The sequence below is a fragment of the Rhinatrema bivittatum genome, chromosome 2 (assembly GCF_901001135.1).
Source record: "Rhinatrema bivittatum chromosome 2, aRhiBiv1.1, whole genome shotgun sequence".
Taxonomy (NCBI): domain Eukaryota; kingdom Metazoa; phylum Chordata; class Amphibia; order Gymnophiona; family Rhinatrematidae; genus Rhinatrema; species Rhinatrema bivittatum.
The window spans coordinates 213,165,297-213,181,957 of NC_042616.1; the positions used below are offsets into that span (position 1 = coordinate 213,165,297).

The 16,661-nt window shown below is 45.2% G+C and overlaps 1 protein-coding gene across 11 annotated transcripts in view; it reads left to right on the plus strand.

Moving 5' to 3' along the window:
• Nucleotides 1-15,441, plus strand: part of MPP6 (membrane palmitoylated protein 6) — a 299,774-nt gene extending 284,333 nt beyond the window's left edge. For all 11 annotated transcript variants that reach the window (XM_029589113.1, XM_029589111.1, XM_029589117.1 and 8 more), the window contains 2 exons: nt 5,102-5,230; nt 13,964-15,441. In XM_029589113.1, coding sequence (XP_029444973.1) covers nt 5,102-5,230; nt 13,964-14,140 — 306 coding nt within the window. In that variant the 3' untranslated portion in view covers nt 14,141-15,441. The remainder of the gene's footprint in view (nt 1-5,101; nt 5,231-13,963) is intronic.
• Nucleotides 15,442-16,661: the final 1,220 nt, after the last annotated feature.

Sequence of the window (16,661 nt, forward strand, 5' to 3'; positions counted from 1 at the left end):
CTGGGTCCTTACCCCAATGCCAGGGGAACCGTCTATGCCTACTGTGCCCTTGAGGACTCCGAAGCTATCGGAGCCCAGGGTTGATACCCCTCACGGATCTTGCCCACGGCATACTGGTCCCAGTGAGGAGGAGGGGGTCTTATGATCCTTGGGGTGATGACTCCACAGACTCATCGGATTATTTGGATGACCCCCTCTCGGAGCCCTTGCCACCAGAGGAATGGTGCCGGTCCGTCCCCTGAGGACTTGTCCTTTGGCGGGGGTTTGTCAGGGCTATGGCAGACCTCCATTCCCTTTCAGCTGTTGATGGAGAAGGATGCACAACATAAGATGCTGGAAGTGCTCCAGTTCGCTCCTAAAGAGATTGTGGCAGTTCCTATCCATGATATTTTTAAGGACCACCTCCGCATATGGGAGCACATCATTTCTATCTCCCCCGTCTATAGAAAGATTGATACCACCTATGGTGTAGCAGGCCTTGGGGTTTGAAAAGTGGCATCTTGCCCACCAGTCAGTGGTCATGGAGACCACTTGAGAAATGGCCTGGGTGCTCCCCCACCGATGCCTCTTGCCCCTCTGGGTTTGTGAGCACAGAGAGCTCGATGCCCTGGGCAGGAAAGTCTTCCAAAGCACCATGCTGGTGGCCCACATAGCCGCCTACCAGCTTTATATGACCCAATATAACTGAAATCTCTGGAAACGGGTCCTGGATTTGACCTAGGGCCTGCCTCAACAGCAGCAAGAGGCCCTCTCGGTTATTACCCTGCTGGGTCTTGAAGCAGGAAAGCATGAGGTGCATTCCACCTATGATGATTTCGAGACAGCGGTCTGCATAGCAGCGGTGAGCATCAGCCCCAGGAGAATGGTATGGCTTCGGGCCTCTGACCTCCAGCCAGAGGTCCAGGATAGTGCTAGCCAACCTCCCCTGCACAGGTGGAAAACCTCTTTGGGGATAAGGTCGGGATGCAGTAGTGCAATTGAAGGACCATCATAATACTCTTCAACAGCTGTCTGCTAGCGCCTATGAAGGCCTGCTTCAGCCATAAAATCTTCCAGGCCGGTTGCCAGAAGCCCTTTCACCAGCAGAGAAATATCTTCCAGCCTCCCAGGCTGTACGCCATGCACTGGATCCAGGGGCCGTCCTCGCCACAGCAAGCGCCGAGACCCCAACTGGCCTCCCAGCAAGCCCCGGCCACAGGCCTTTGACTAGCGGCGAGGGAGCGAAGGTCCGTTTGACTGTACCCTGACTGACGCAGATCCCCCGGTCAGAGGCAGGCTCTTGAGCATCACCCATCACTGGGAAAAAGATCACGTCGGACCGATGGGTCCTCATCCATCAGGGGTACAGTCTAAACTTGTCGGCTCCCAGAGACTTCTCCCCCATGTCCCATCGTGGGGTTCATCCGCCCCCCCAGGTCATACTTTGGACAAAACTTGCCACCCTCCTCGTGGTGGGCGAGGTGGAACTGGTCCCTCGCCATAAAATAAGGAGAGGGTTCATTTCAAGGAATTTCCTCATTCCGAAGAGGAATGGCGACTTGCGCCCCATTTTTTACCTCTGGGCGTTGAACAAGTTTCTTGTAAGAGAAAAAGTTCAGATGGTCTCTCTGAGCATGTTTGATCCCGCTCCTCAGCGAAGGAGACTGGCTTTGCTCCCTCGATCTCGAGACTTACACATACATTGCAATTATCCCCAGCCACCGAAAATACCCTCCACTTCCTGGTGGGGAAAGCACATTACCAGTACACGTGCTGCCCCTTCAGGCTGGCATTGCCCCCCCCCTCCCTGCATTTTTACCAAATGCCTATAGTGTGTGGCCGCCTACCTCAGGCGTTGCTCAGTGCACATGTTCCCTTACCTGGGATGACTGGTTGGTCAAGAACGACTCCGCTCCGGAGCCTTTTATGCTCTGACCCTGACTTGTGCAGACTGGGGTTTGTTATAAACTTCCCCCAAGTCTCATCTCTGTCCATCCCCTCAGCTGGACTTCATAAGGCGCCAGGCTGGGCATGGTGTAGGCAAAAGCTGTTTTGCCCCAAGACCGAGCGATTGGCCTTGCTGGCTACCCTTGTCCAGAAACAGCTGGAGGGTGCCAGCTCGCCTTCTGTTCTGCCTGCTGGGCAGCCTCCATCCATGTGACCCCTCTGGATTGCCTCTGCATGAGAAGAGCCCAGTGGACCCCTACGGTCCCAGTGGCAGCAGGCTTCCCAGGATCTCGAGGCACCCGTCACAGTCACGGACCCTCTGAGTGTATCTATCCTGGTGGGAAGATCTTTCCAACCTGGAAAAAGGACTTCCCTTCCAACCCTCTCTGCCTCAGGTGATTCTCACCACCAATGCTTCCCCTCAAGGCTCGGGAGTCCCATGTGAATGGTATCCACACGCAAGATCTCTGGACTGCCTCCGCAGCCCACTCTCAGATAAACTTCCTGGAGCTTCAAGTGATTCGGTAAGCTCTGTGGGCGTTCAGAGACCTGTTGCCCAAAGACGTCCTAATTCAGATGGACAACCAAGTTGCGATGTGGTATATCAACAAGCAGGGTGGCAGGGTTCATTTCTGCTCTGCCACGAGGCGGTACAAGTGTGGACTTGGGCCCTTTCACAGGGAATGTCTCGGCAAGCAACTTACCTGCTGGGACATCTCAACGTGCTAGTGGACTGTTTGAGCTGCTCATTCCAGCCACACGAGTGATCCCTCAACCCAAAAGTGGCAGCCAAGCTGTTTGCCAGTGGGGTATGCCGGATGTGGATCTCTTCGCCTCCCCACACAACCACAAGGTGAGCAGGTTTTACTACCTAGTATCAGGGGACAGCCATCCAGCCTGCGATGCCTTCTCCCTCCACTGGGGGATGGGCCTGCTGTATGCGTACCCCCCTGCTACGGCTCCTCTTGAGGACTCTGAAACTTCAGCAGGACAGAGGGCCCATGAATACTCATGGTGCCTTCTTGGCTCGAACAGGTCTGGTTCCCACTTCTGCAGGACCTGTCTGTGCGGGCACCCATCTGGCTGGGGACGGCACCCAATCTCATCTTGCAGAATCAGGGCACCTTGCACCATCCAAACCTTCGGGCACTGGCCCTCGCAGCTTGGATGCTGAGTGCGTAGTCCTCCAGCCTTTGATGCTCTCGGACTGTATCTCCTAGGTCCTGGTGGCATCTCGAAAGCCCTCCACCAGGGAGTTCTACAGCTTGAAGTGAAAGAGGTTTTCCATCTGGTGCGAGGGTCTTGATTTGGACCCTTTCTCATGTCCCCTCCCTGGCTGTTGTACTACCTGTGGCATCTGTCAGATTGTGGGCTTCAGACTAGCTCAGAGAGTGCACCTCAGCGCCATCAGCACATACCATTGAGGTGTCGCTGGCACGTCTGTTTTGGTCCAACCTTTAGTGTGCCGTTTCATGCAAGGCCTCCTCCAGCGGAAGCTGATTGTTGTATTTTTATTCAGTAGATGACATGGAGAAATTTCTGGCAGGGGACCATAAATTGTTGAGCATAGCATTGATCTTGGCTAAGAAAGTTATTTTATTGACCTGGCATAATGATGTGTTGCCCAATATAGAAATCTGGAGGTCAGAAATGAAAAACCTATGCTTCCATGGAGCGTTAATACCAACAGAATTTTAGGGGACATCCTGCAGTTTTGTTAAAACAAAAGGGGAATGGTGAATAAAACGGAAAATGTCATAATGCCTCTGTATCGCTCCATGGTGAGACCACACCTTGGTCGCCGCATCTCCAAAAAGATATAATTGCGATGGAGAGAAGGTACAGAGAAGGACAATCAAAATAATAAAGGGGATGGAACAGCTCCCCTATGAGGAAAGACTAAAGAGGTTAGGACTTTTCAGCTTTGGAGAGAGACAGCTGAGGGGGGGATATGATAGAGGTGTTTAAAATCATGAGAGGTCTATGAACGGGTACAACGTGAATCGGTTTATTTACGCTTTCGGATATAGACTAGGGGGGCACTCCATGAAGTTAGCATGGGGCACATTTAAAACCTAATCGTGATAGAAAGTTCTTTTTCACATCAACGCACAATTAAACTCTGAATTTGTTACCAGAGATGTGGCTAATGCAGTTAGTATAGGATTGGATAAGTTCTTGAGGAGAAGTCCATTACCTGCTATTAATTAAGTTGACTTAGAAATTAGCCACTGCTATTACTAGCAACAGTAACATGAGATAGACTTAGTTTTTGGGTACTTGCCAGGTTCTTATGGCCTGGATTGGCCACTGTTGGAAACAGGATGCTGGGCTTGATGGACCCTTGGTCTGACCCAGTATGGCATGTTCTTATGGTTCATTATATATTGAGGCACAAAGACTTTTTTTGTTGTCTGTTTTATTGGAGGTTCATTGGCTTTCTGTTTTAGTGTTTCCTAAACATTTAGTTCTATGAAACTATTTTGTTTGTATATGTACTTTGTTTGTGTTGCTTTTATTATGTGTGTATATTTTGTATATCGCCTAGGCCTAGGCGATTAATGAAATGAAATGAAATTTTAGTTTCAATTCTTACTTTTTGAGTTTCAGAATTTGGCTTTTAGGATTGCCATTCTAAACCTTTTGAGTTAGTCATGTATTTTCTTACTAAGCTGACATTATTTAATTTACAAGAAAATTTTTTGAGCAAGGTGAACATTACCAAGTCTTAACTTTAATATGTTTTCTATTCCTTCCATAAAATTGAATAATAATCTATGTATTTCAGCCTGTATGTTATATTGCTTATACTATTCTCCTTCTCCATCCTTGTGATTTCAGGGATAGTCACTTTAATAATTTTCCTCACTATTGGTACTTCTGATAACATGATGACAAACTAGTCATATACCCTGCTCTTTTGTAGGTCCTCTTGATTAGTGTGGTTATGTAGAAGTGGAGTGGCTGTGTTTGATCTTTACAGCATAAATAATATCTCTCATATTGCCCATTATCTTACAAAGAACCTGCACATTTACACTCTATGGTACTTTTTAATATTTTTAATAGATCATTGGGGAAGCAAACATCCTATCCTAAATTAGAAATGATATACTTTCAAGATTTGATAGATACTATGGATTCAGTACTAGTTTGGTAATTTTTTTTTCTCCAGGCACTGAAAGTATTAAGAACCTCAGAGTTCATGCCCTATGTAGTGTTTATTGCTGCTCCAGAGCTAGACACACTGCGTGCCATGCATAAGGCTGTTCTGGATGCTGGAATCGCAACCAAACCTCTAACAGTAAGTACCTTTCTATGCATGTTTCTATTTTAGGAAAACTTTCAAATATCTTTAACATGTTCTTATGAAATACATAAAGGGTCTCATGAAATGAAACTATTCATGTCTTTCCCAATGAAGTCTAAATACTTGGCCATGCTATCAAGAATCTTGCAAGCCAGATAGCCAAAGATCCATGACCTTCCATGTTTCCTGTTGTAGCCCTAAAAATAATCTATGGGACAGTAGGTCTTCCTGAACTTCTGAATGGTCAGTAAATCTGATATTTATTTTCCTGCTGTCTCACTTCCTACTTTCCCACCCACCATCTTTTTAATGTATTTTTATTGAAGGAGGTAATATGCAAACACTGTGATACGAATACAAAATATACAAAGCTCGTACCGGAAGTATCAAATGCGCAAAGCTGCAAATAAATCAGCAAACGAGTACTTAAAGCAATTACTTGAATATAGCTGTAATGTCCTCTCCTCTCATTTTTTCATGAATTATTACAACACATTGATAAACCCATTCACACCCACTCAGACTATGCATCCTAAGAACTAGTCAAAAGGCATTGATAATCATGGTTTTAAAAACAATGATGGAGTAAACAATGTGCATCTACAATATTCGCAGAACTTTGGACCATAAAAGAAAATAATTTTTTTTTTTTAAACAAAACTGCAGGATGCCCCCTAAATTTCTGTTGGTACTAACGCTCCATGGAAGCATGGGTTTTTCATTTCTGACCTCCAGATTTCTATATTGGGCAACACATCATTATGCCAGGTCAATAAAATAACTTTCTTAGCCAAGATCAATGCTATGCTCAACAATTTATGGCTCCCTGCCAGCAATTTCTCCATGTCATCTACTGAAGAAAAATACAACAATCACTGTTCATGAAATGGTAACATGTAATATCTGATTCAAGTAAACCTGCACTTTTCTTCAAAAAGTATATCTAGAACAGCCAGAAATCATGACACAGGTCTCTTGGGGCAATATGGCATTTTAAGTGTCAGACACCAGAGTTTCATTTTAGCTCCCTTGGTTCTGGTTAGGTAAACCCGATGGAGAATTTTGAATTGTATATCCCGTGAATTAGCTACTTTTAAATGGCAATACAGAATGGAAAAAGCAGATCTAAAGTCTGAAACTGTGAGCTATGTTCCGAGATCCGCACTCCACTGTGCTGCCAATTTAGACAGCCCATTTAAGGGTAACACATTGAAATTGTCGGTTCAGTGTGCTGCGGCATTCAAAAAAGCAAACAATGTTGGGAATTATTAGGAAGGGAATGGTGAATAAAACGGAGAATGTCATAATGCCTCTGTATTGCTCCATGGTGAGACCCCACCTTGAATACTGTGTACAATTCTGGTTGCCGCATCTCAAAAAAGATATAATTGCGATGGAGAAGGTACAGAGAAGGGCGACCAAAATGGTAAGGGGAATGGTACAGCTCCCCTATGAGGAAAGACTAAAGAGGTTAGGACTTTTCAGCTTGGAGAAGAGACGACTGAGGGGGGGATATGATAGAGGTGTTTAAAATCATGAAAGGTCTAGAACGGGTAGATGTGAATCGGTTATTTAGTCTTTCAGATAATAGACTAGGGGGCACTCCATGAAGTTTGCATGTGGCACATTTAAAACTAATCAGAGAAAGTTCTTTTTCACTCAACGCACAATTAAACTCCGGAATTTGTTGCCAGAGGATGTGGTTAGAGCAGTTAGTATAGCTGTGTTTAAAAAAGGATTGGATAAGGTCTTGGAGGAGAAGTCAATTACCTGCTATTGATTAAGTTGACTTAGAAAATAGCCACTGCTATTACTAGCAATGGTAACATGAAATAGATTTAGTTTTTGGGTACTTGCCAGGTTCTTATGGCCTGGATTGGCCACTGTTGGAAACAGGATGCTGGGCTTTCCTCATAGGGTAGCTGTTCCATTCCCCTTATCGTTTTGGTAGCCCTTCTCTGTACCTTCTCCATCGCAATTAGTTGCTAAATTATGTCCTATTGTAAAGGCCCCTTGATCACGTGCCGCCAAAAACATTTCACGGAGAGGAGCCACAATAGTTGTGCCCATCAATTTATAAATTTCAGTCCGTATCCATCGAGCCCGGGGGCTTTGCCCAACTGTAAAGATTGAATGACTTTCACAATCTCTAAAGATTGTATAGGAGATTCTAAAAAGTTGGATTGCTCCTCGGTTAATTTAGGAAACACAATTGTTTCAAAAACCTTTTGGTGGGCAACTATATCTGTGTGCTTCCCTGTATAAAAAGATTGGAAAAAGGCAGTTAAGGTCATCAGAATATCCCCTGTGGCAGTAACTACCACTATGAGCCCCGTGGAGATATTCCTCAATCGTGTAACCAGCTGTCAAGGAGCGGGGGGCTTCAGGAGATTCACCAGTAGTTTCACAGATTTATTACTCCATTGAAAAAGTTTTAAACTTGAAATAAAACAAGTTGTTTTTAGTTTTGTAGTCTAATATTTCATTCAATTCCTTTTTTACCGAGCCTAAGTTAGCTTTATTTTCTGCTGTTAAGTTTTGTACATGGATTCTTTTAAGCTCCAACAGCTGTCTGTTCCCACCCACCTCTCTAATATTAACTGAAACTATGCTTTTTCCTGTTTTTACTTAGTTTCTATACTTTAGTTCATAAATATCTATGAAAATATAAGTTGAGACGTGGAAAGCAAATGTGTCAAAAAATTTCTCAATGGGCAAAAATATCAAAAAGCAAGATTTTTAAATTGACAATTTTAGAATATTTTTAAGGGTGCAAACAAAATATAATTTCCTAGCATATAGACAGATGGACTCAGGACCAGTGGTTTATGCTCCCCTGCCAGCAGTTGGAGACTGAGCAAGACGACATGTCAGTATGTAAAGTCCAGCAGTGACCCCAGCCTGCTGGTATTCTCAATCTCCAGCAGATGGTGGACGTGCATCTCCTTATAGGGATTGCTTCGAGTTTTTTGGAAGGAGAAACTTGAAATCTAAATTAAGGAAAAGAAAGCCCTGCTCTCCTGCAGTGATACCTAAAGGTCCCTCCCCTAATTGAGAATTCCTGAAGTGATTTCATGGTCCCTCAGAAGTGTACCTTAGTCCGATAGCTGATTTTGCTGGCGTGAACTTAGCTGCTTGAGTGGCTGAAAGGCAACGAGTGCAAGAAGCCCCCCCACAGCCAGAAACCATCTCTGTGTTCAGCCAGGTAAGGCTGAGCTCCGGTAAGTTTAAAAAAAAAAAAGTCTATACAGAGACTTAGTGGGAGGTTATACTGTGCAGGGCTTCCTTCTCCTGCTCTGTCTCTGAGCTCAGTGTGCTGTTACAACTTTTGTCCCACTCCGTGGGAGGTCGAGGGACATGGGTAGCCTGGCGGGTTGAGCAGCTTTGGTAGTCTAGGCCCCTCTCTGAGGATTTTTGCTGTGCACAGTGTGGTAGGCCACAACGGCTTTTTGTACGCTTTTGGAGGCTGCCCTCTACTGGCTTGTCGGTCCGGCATGTTGCGCCTTGCTGTGTGCCCAGTTTTTCGGTGCACATTACAGGCTTTATTATTAAGCGCCGCCTAGTGGCTGTGTGCTTCCATTAGTGCACCAGTGTCACTGTGCACACTCATTTTGGTTGCCTGGGTGGGCACCTAGGTATTCCCGCATAAGTCTTGGCTACATAATTTTTGGGTGCCTAGTTGAGCGCATATAAAAAAAAAAAAAAGCATCTAGAAGCACGCCTCTGGCTACCGCTCAGCATATTGTTGGTCATGATTGCGCCTGTGCCTCAGAAGCCTAAGCGCCTTATCTTCCTGGAGTGCCCACTGCCTTGTGCCAGCGCTGCTTGGAGGCTGAGTACCTTGTCTTCCTCTCTTTTTTGGCTAAGCTTGGTTCTTCCCAGTCAGATGTGGTCTGGTTGAAGACGTCTCAGGTGAGGCGCTTGACCTTGCCCTCTCCTAACTGTTCCTCAGCAGGGGAAGTTGACTCAGTAAGTAGTCCTCAGACGTCTCTCAGCCTGGACGCTTCTGCTCTTTTTTCAACACTGCAGTGCCCCTCAAGTGACAGTGGGTCCTCTGAATGGGGAACCTACCCCCCCCCCCCCACTACCACCACCACCAGATTGGAGCCATATAGAACTAGGTGATGGTTCTTTCATAGAGATGAGCTGCCATCTCTGTTTTCCCAGCTTTGGCGATGCTTGGAGTTCCTGGGGCAGATTCTGTTTCTGAGCCAAGTAGAAATCCTAGTTTGGTTTTCTTGCGTAAAGCTGCTTGTTTTTTAACCCATGATGGAAGCCATTCAAGAATTGATTGAGCTTGAGTGCGGTGCCCCAGAGGCTATTTCCATAGGGGTCTGATTTTGGAAGGCCTTTATCCTCTGGATTTAGTGGTGAGAGAGAGCTTCTGTTTTCTGAAGGTAGGTGTGCAGTTGTGTGTGCAGTCTCCAAGTATACCACTATTCCCATAGGAGGAAAGGCCTTGATGGATCCTCATGTTAGCAAGATTGAGACTATCCTTGAGCAGATGTTTGAAGCTGTGGCAGTGACCTTGCATCGCTTCATGTTGTTCCTTGGGGGCTTGCACTTGTTTGCTCCTCTCTAGGAGGTTGCTGACTTTGGCGTCAGTCCTAGCACTATCATGGTACCAGCTGCTGCCTTTTTGGCCGATGCAGGCTGTGCCTTGGTCTGCACCTTGTTCAGAAGGATGACTTCGATTGTGGTGGCCAGGCACCAGTTTTGGTTGAGAAATTGGTTGGCCAATGCGACCTCCAAGGCTAATCTCACCGAATTGCTTTTTAACGGCTCGCTCTTGTTTGAAGAGTTGGAGAACGTGGCCAGTAAGTGGAGTGAATCTCCAGTTCCTCGTTTTCTGGAGGATAAGAGACAGGTGCAGCGCCTCCTTATGAGAGGTCATGTTGCAGGATCCAGGTGTTTGCGACAGATGAAGCATCGGCCCGAGTTGTGGACTCTCTCATGCTTCCCAGTTAAGGTTTGATGACCCACCTTCGAGATCGAGAGGGGACATCTTTCTCTTTATCAGAGGTGGGTTGAGATCACATCGGTCTGGTGGGTCCTGGAGGTGATATGAGGATATGCACTGGAATTTTGCAGTATTCATCGGGATGTTTTCTTGATGTGTCCTTGCCACACCCCACAGAAGAAGCAGGCAGAGGAGTTCATATTTCAAAGGCTGCTCAGGCTGAGGGCTGTGGTTTTGGTGTCCATGTTTCAAGAAAGTATGGGGCAATATTCCATTTATTTTGTTGTGCCCAAGAAGGGAGAGCTCCTTTCGTCCCATCCTGGATCTCAAGAGGGTCAACTGTCACTTGAAGGTGATTCATTTTTGCACAGAAACCTTACGCTCTGTGATAATGGTGGTGCAGTCGGGGAATTTCTGACCTCCCTGGATCTGTCAGAGACTCATGTTCATATGTCCATCTGATTGGAGTGCCAGCGCTATCTATGCTTTGTGGTGTTGGGTCATCATTATCAGTTTTGGACGCTGCCCTTTAGTCTAGCCATCGCTCCCAGAGCATTTTCCAAGGTCATGGTGGTCCTAGTGGCGGTCTTGTGAAGAGAAGGGTTCCTGTTGCACCCATATTTGGACAACTGGCTGATTTGAGTTAAGTCTTAGGAAGAGAGCCACCTGGTGGACACACAAGGTGATCTCCTTATTACAGGAGCTCATTTGGGTGGTGAGCCTGACCCAGAGCAATCTTCAGCCATCCCAGTCGGGGAGTATATGGGGTTCGGTTGGACACGGGGCAGGACAGAGTTGTCCTACCAGAAGTTCAGATTCAGAAATTGATGCTTCAAGTGAGTCAGTTTGTGAACTCCATGGTCCTACCTACAGGTACTCTGCTTGATGGCTGCAACCCTGGATGTGGTGCCATGTGCAAGGGTGCATATGCGTCCTCTTCAGCGCTCTCTGCCGTCTTGTTGGAACCTGCAGTCTCAGGACAATGCGGTTCGGCTCTCCTTGCCGATGGAAATCTGCTCCCACCTCCATGGGTGGTTGCAGGAGGTTTATCGGAGGAAGGGAGTCCCTTGTTCTCTCCACGTGGTTGGTACTCATGACAGATGTGATTTTCCACGGTTAGGGGGCTCAAGGGTGTGGAATGCCAAAGAGTCTCAGGTTTATGCGGTTCGGCTCCACTGGAAGATTGGGCATCCAAATCGCAGATGAAATTTAATATGGACAAGTGCAAGGTGTGTTGCACATAGGGAAAAATAACCCTTGCTGTAGTTACATGATGTTACATTCCATATTAGGAGCTACCACCCAGGAAAAAGATCTAGGCATCATAGTGGATAATACTTTAAAATCATCAGCTCAATATGCTGCAGCAGTCAAAAAAGCAAACAATGTTAGGAATTATTAGGAAGGAAATGGTTAATAAAACAGAAAAGGTCATAATGCCTCTGTATCGCTCCATGGTGAGACTGCACCTTGAATACTGTGTACAATTCTGGTCACCGCATCTCAAAAAAGATATAGTTGCAATGGAGAAGGTACAGAGAAGGGCAACCAAAATGATAAAGGGGATGGAACAGCTCCCCTATGAGGAAAGGCTGAAGAGGTTAGAGCTGTTCAGCTTGGAGAAGAAATAACTGAGGGGGGATATGATAGAGGTCTTTAAGATCAGGAGAGGTCTTGAACGAGTAGATGTGAATCGGTTATTTACACTTTCGGAGAATAGGAGGACTAGGGGGCATTTCATGAAGTTAGCAAGTAGTATATTTAAGACTAATCAGAGAAAATTCTTTTTCACTCAATGCACAATTAAGCTCTGGAATTTGTTGCCAGAGGATGTGGTTAGTGCAGTTAGTGTAGCTGGGTTTAAAAAAAGGTTTGGATAAGTTCTTGGAGGTAAAGTCCATTAACTGCTAACAATCAATTTTACTTAGGGAATAGCCACTGCTATTAATTGCATCAGTAGCATGGGATCTTCTTGGTGTTTGGGTAATTGCCAGGTTCTTGTGGCCTGGTTTGACCTCTGTTGGAAACAGGATGCTGGCATGAGGGACACTTGGTCTGACCCAGCATGGCAATTTCTTATGAGGCATTTCAGCTGATTGTGGATCACTGGGGCCTTCTGTTCCTGACCTGCTGGCAACTTCTCATAATGCAAAGGTTCTTCAGTTTTAGTCACAGGACAGATCAGAGGTTCCTGGGAATAGACGCTCTCGTACAGATATGGCTGGAAGAGAGAATGCTTTATGCCTTTCCTCCGGGGCCCTTCCTGGGCAGGATAATTTGCAAGATTAAAGGCCACAAGGAGCTAGTACTCCTGGTAGTGCCAGACTGGTCCAGGCATCCGTGGTTTGCAGATATGTGCAAACTCTTGGTGGAGGCCCCCTTCGCCTTCCGCGGCACATGGATCCATTACAGCAGGGACTGGTTCTTCATGAGGATCCAACTCTGTTCTGTCTTATGGTTTGGCTCTTGAGAGGGTTTGCCTGTTAAAGTGTGGTTATTCCTCTATGGTGATTGCCACCTTACTCTGTGCTCACAAGTTCTCTACTTCCTTGGCTTATATGCGGGTTTGGAGAGTTTTTGAGGCCTGGTGTGAGGAGCGGGGTGTTCTTCCTCGTTCAGTTAAGATCCTTCTTATTCTGGACTTTCTGCAGGATAAGTGGAATAAAGGATTGTCTCTTAATTCCGTGAAGGTGCAAGTTGCAGCTCTTGCCTATTCAGAGGCCTGGTGAATGGTGTTTCCTTGTCTCATCCTGATGTGGCCCATTATTTTGAAGGGAATGAAGCATCTTAGGCCTCTCTTGAGGTTACCGATTCCATTGTGGAGTCTTAATTTGGTACTAGATATTTTGGCGGGCCCTGTGTTCAGACCAATATGTATCATTTCCTTGCGGTTGTTGACATTAAAGATGGTGTTCCTGGTGGCTATATGTTCTGCGTGTCGAATTTCTGAGCTGCAGGCCTTGTCTTATCGGGAGCTGTTCCTTTGGGTGACTCCAGTGGCATTATAGCTGCGTACTGTTCCATCCTTCTTGCTCAAGCTATTCTTGTACTTTCATTTGAATCAGTCCATCTCCTTGCCATCCATGGGTAAGGGCAGGGATGTGGAGGAGCATCATCTTTTGCACTCCTTGGCAGGGGGAAGCAGGGCGCTCCGGTTTCTTGGGCTACCATAGCTCGCCGGATTAAGGAGGTAGTCACAGCCGCTTAGGTGGAAGCTTAAAAAATATTGCCTACTCAGGTTAGGGCTCAATCCACTAGGGCTCAGGCAGTGTCATGGGCAAATTTAGTTGTCTCCCGTTGATATCTGCCAAGCTGCAATGTGGTCATCCTTACGCACTTTTTCCAGGTTTTATTGTCTGGATATGCAGGCCCGGGAGGATGCAGCCTTTGCACATTCGGTATTTCCAGAGTTTTTAGTGCCCTTGTGTAGAATACCTACCATATTTTGATATTGGTGCTATAACTGTATATATTTAAATTTCCTGGTCCAAAACAGTAAAACCACGCAATGAAAAAAACTATAGTTTATTAATTGAAAATGATAATGAAAAGGGTGCAGCAGAGCTTCCTGAACTATCCTGGTGACCTCAGCCACTTGGATTTTCAGGCTATCCACAATGAACTTCCATGTAACAGGTCTCTAATTTATGCACATTTATATCCTTATTTGTTGAATATCCTGGAAATCTGACTTGCTGAGGAGTCACCAGTACAGGTTTGGAAAGCTGTTAGTCTAAACTTTTTTTCTTTATTAATCTTTTTCACAGGACTGCGATTTGAAAAAAACAGTTGATGAAAGTGCTCGGATTCGGAGAGCCTACAACCACTATTTTGATCTGACTATTATAAATGATAATCTGGACAAAGCCTTTGAAAAACTGCAAACTGCCATTGAGAAACTGAGGGTGGAACAACAGTGGGTCCCTATAAACTGGGTCTACTAAGAGTGTGAATAACGAATGGACGCAAGCTTTGAATTGGGGCAGACTCCTAGACAGAGGAAAGGCACTTGCCACACATTCAGGCCTTTTTACTCTGGGGAGCTTCAAATAATGGTACATTGTTGTGAATTTTATATAAAGTTTTTGAAGGGCACCTACACTTTAAATATGTAATTTATTATAATTTTTCTAACTTTTTACAGGTAATCTTTCTAGTCATGTCATATATGAAGGAAATGCGTTGAAGCATTTTATGTAAATCTTGATATAGTATCTTTTGCCTTTTTTCATCCAAGAAAGTCTTTGTCTTTCACTTTTAACATTTACATTTTGATCTTACACATTCACTGTGATTTAAAGGATACTTGAAGCATTTTTGTAAAGCTCTTATTCAAGGTAGTACAGAAAAAAATTAAGTATTCATACATATTAGATAAACACAGTTTTGTCTCAAGTTTGGATTTCAGTTCTTGCTGGCAGCAAAATTTCAAGTACATGCTGCAACCAGTACATTGACACACAGTCCAGAACTTTACTAGTGTGCTGTATTAATATATTTTACTACAGTATGACATTTCATAAAGATTGTGATGTACATAAATGTAGGCATCTACTAAGGGAAAGTTAAAGCAATACATTGTACATTCATTGTTAGGCTAGTTTTAGAAGCCAACCTATAAAGCCATTACGGTGAAGTATGAATTTTAGCAAGTTTGTGATATGATTGAACCAAGGTGACACAGCCTGATAACTCACAGCCTTATGTTTTTTGGAAGGTTTACAACTGAGCTGGCCAACTCTGGTACTCGAGAGCCACAAACAGGCCAGATTTTCAGGATATCCACAGTGAATATGCATGAGATAGATTTGCATGCATTGCATCCATTTTATGTAAATCTATCTCATGCATATTTGTTATGGATATCCTGGAAAAACAGGCCTGTTTGTGGCTCTCAAGCACTTGAGTTGGCCATCCCTAGTTTTAGGATATTGAAACTGTTTTCACGACTTTTTTTTGGGGGGAGGGGGGGAGGCGGGAGGGCAGGATTCTAATACTAAAATAGAAAACTTCTTTACAGACATTTTATTATGACATTTCAATATTTGTATCTTATTCTGTGACTTGAGCTCCTGACCTATCTAAAAAGTCTTACTTTATATTTATAAGTGCTTGCTTTTGTGAAGTGTAATTCAAAGAACTGTATTTTGTCCTCTGTCTTAAAATTGCATTTTCCTTGAATAGCTTGTAAAATTTTAAAGCGTCTTTGTCTTATCTATAAATTCAATGATTATTCTTTTTTTCTATTTTAGAACACATTATTGTGTTTGAGCAGAATCTTTTGTCGGTCAAGATGGTTTCCATACACCTGAAAGCTTATATTAGATATTTTATCATCTCTTCAAGACAGCTAGATAATGTAAATTATGCTTAAGTGATTAAGAAATTACATCTGAGCTCTCTTGTGCAATCAAGTTGTAAAAAATCAAAAACAAATGACTGACAGGTGTGTGGAGTGTTGAACAGATCTGAAAGGCAGAAGGTATATGAAGGAGAGAGATTTAATTCTAACTGATTATTATACAAAGGGCTACGAATAAATTTAATATGGTTGGTTCTAAGACTATATAAGGGGCAATTTTCAGAATGCCCCTGGAGCTTCCCTTTGAAAATCTGAGCGTGAGCAGGTAATGCTGGTCGGGGGGGGTCAGAGAGAGTACACTCCACAAAGCTAGTGCAGCAATTTCAAAATTAAATCGTGCATGATTTCTCTTCCCTGCCTAACCCTGCTTCTTTTTCAGTTGTGTACTAGTATACATACTGGGGTAGACTTTATAAATTTGCGCGATCACGTACTTTTGTTCGCGCACCAGGCGCGAACAAAAGTACGCTGGATTTTGTAAGATATGCGCGTAGCCACGCGTATCTTATAAAATCCGGGGTCGGCGCACGCAAGGGGGTGCACATTTGTGCAACCTGCGCGTGCCGAGCCCAACGCGTGCTGCCTGTTCCCTCCGAGGCCGCTCCGATTTCGGAGCGGCCTCGGAGGGAACTTTCCTTCGCCCTCCCCCCACCTTCCCCTACCTAACCCACCCCCCCAGCCCTATCTAAACCCCCCCCCCTTACCTTTGTTGCACGATTTACGCCTGCTAAAAGCAGACTTAAATCTGCGCGCGCCATCACCCGACCCGGGGGCTGGTCCGGAGGCCTCGACCACGCCCCCGGGCCAGCGCCGCAACGCTGCGTCACGCCCCCCGAAACGCTGCGTCATTCCGCAACGCCCCTGACATGCCCCTTTTACGAAGCCCCGGGACTTACGCACGTGCCGGCGGCCTATGCAAAATAGGCGCACCGGCGCACGAGGGCCCTGCGCGCGTAAATCCAGCCGGATTTACGCGCGCAGGGCATTTAAAATCCGCCCCACTGTGAAATAGTGCATATCTTTACCCCTCACTGGGTGGGTGGCATTTTTTCAAAGGGGTTTATGTGCAGGTAAATGTGCATTGATGCATGAAAAAAGGCTTT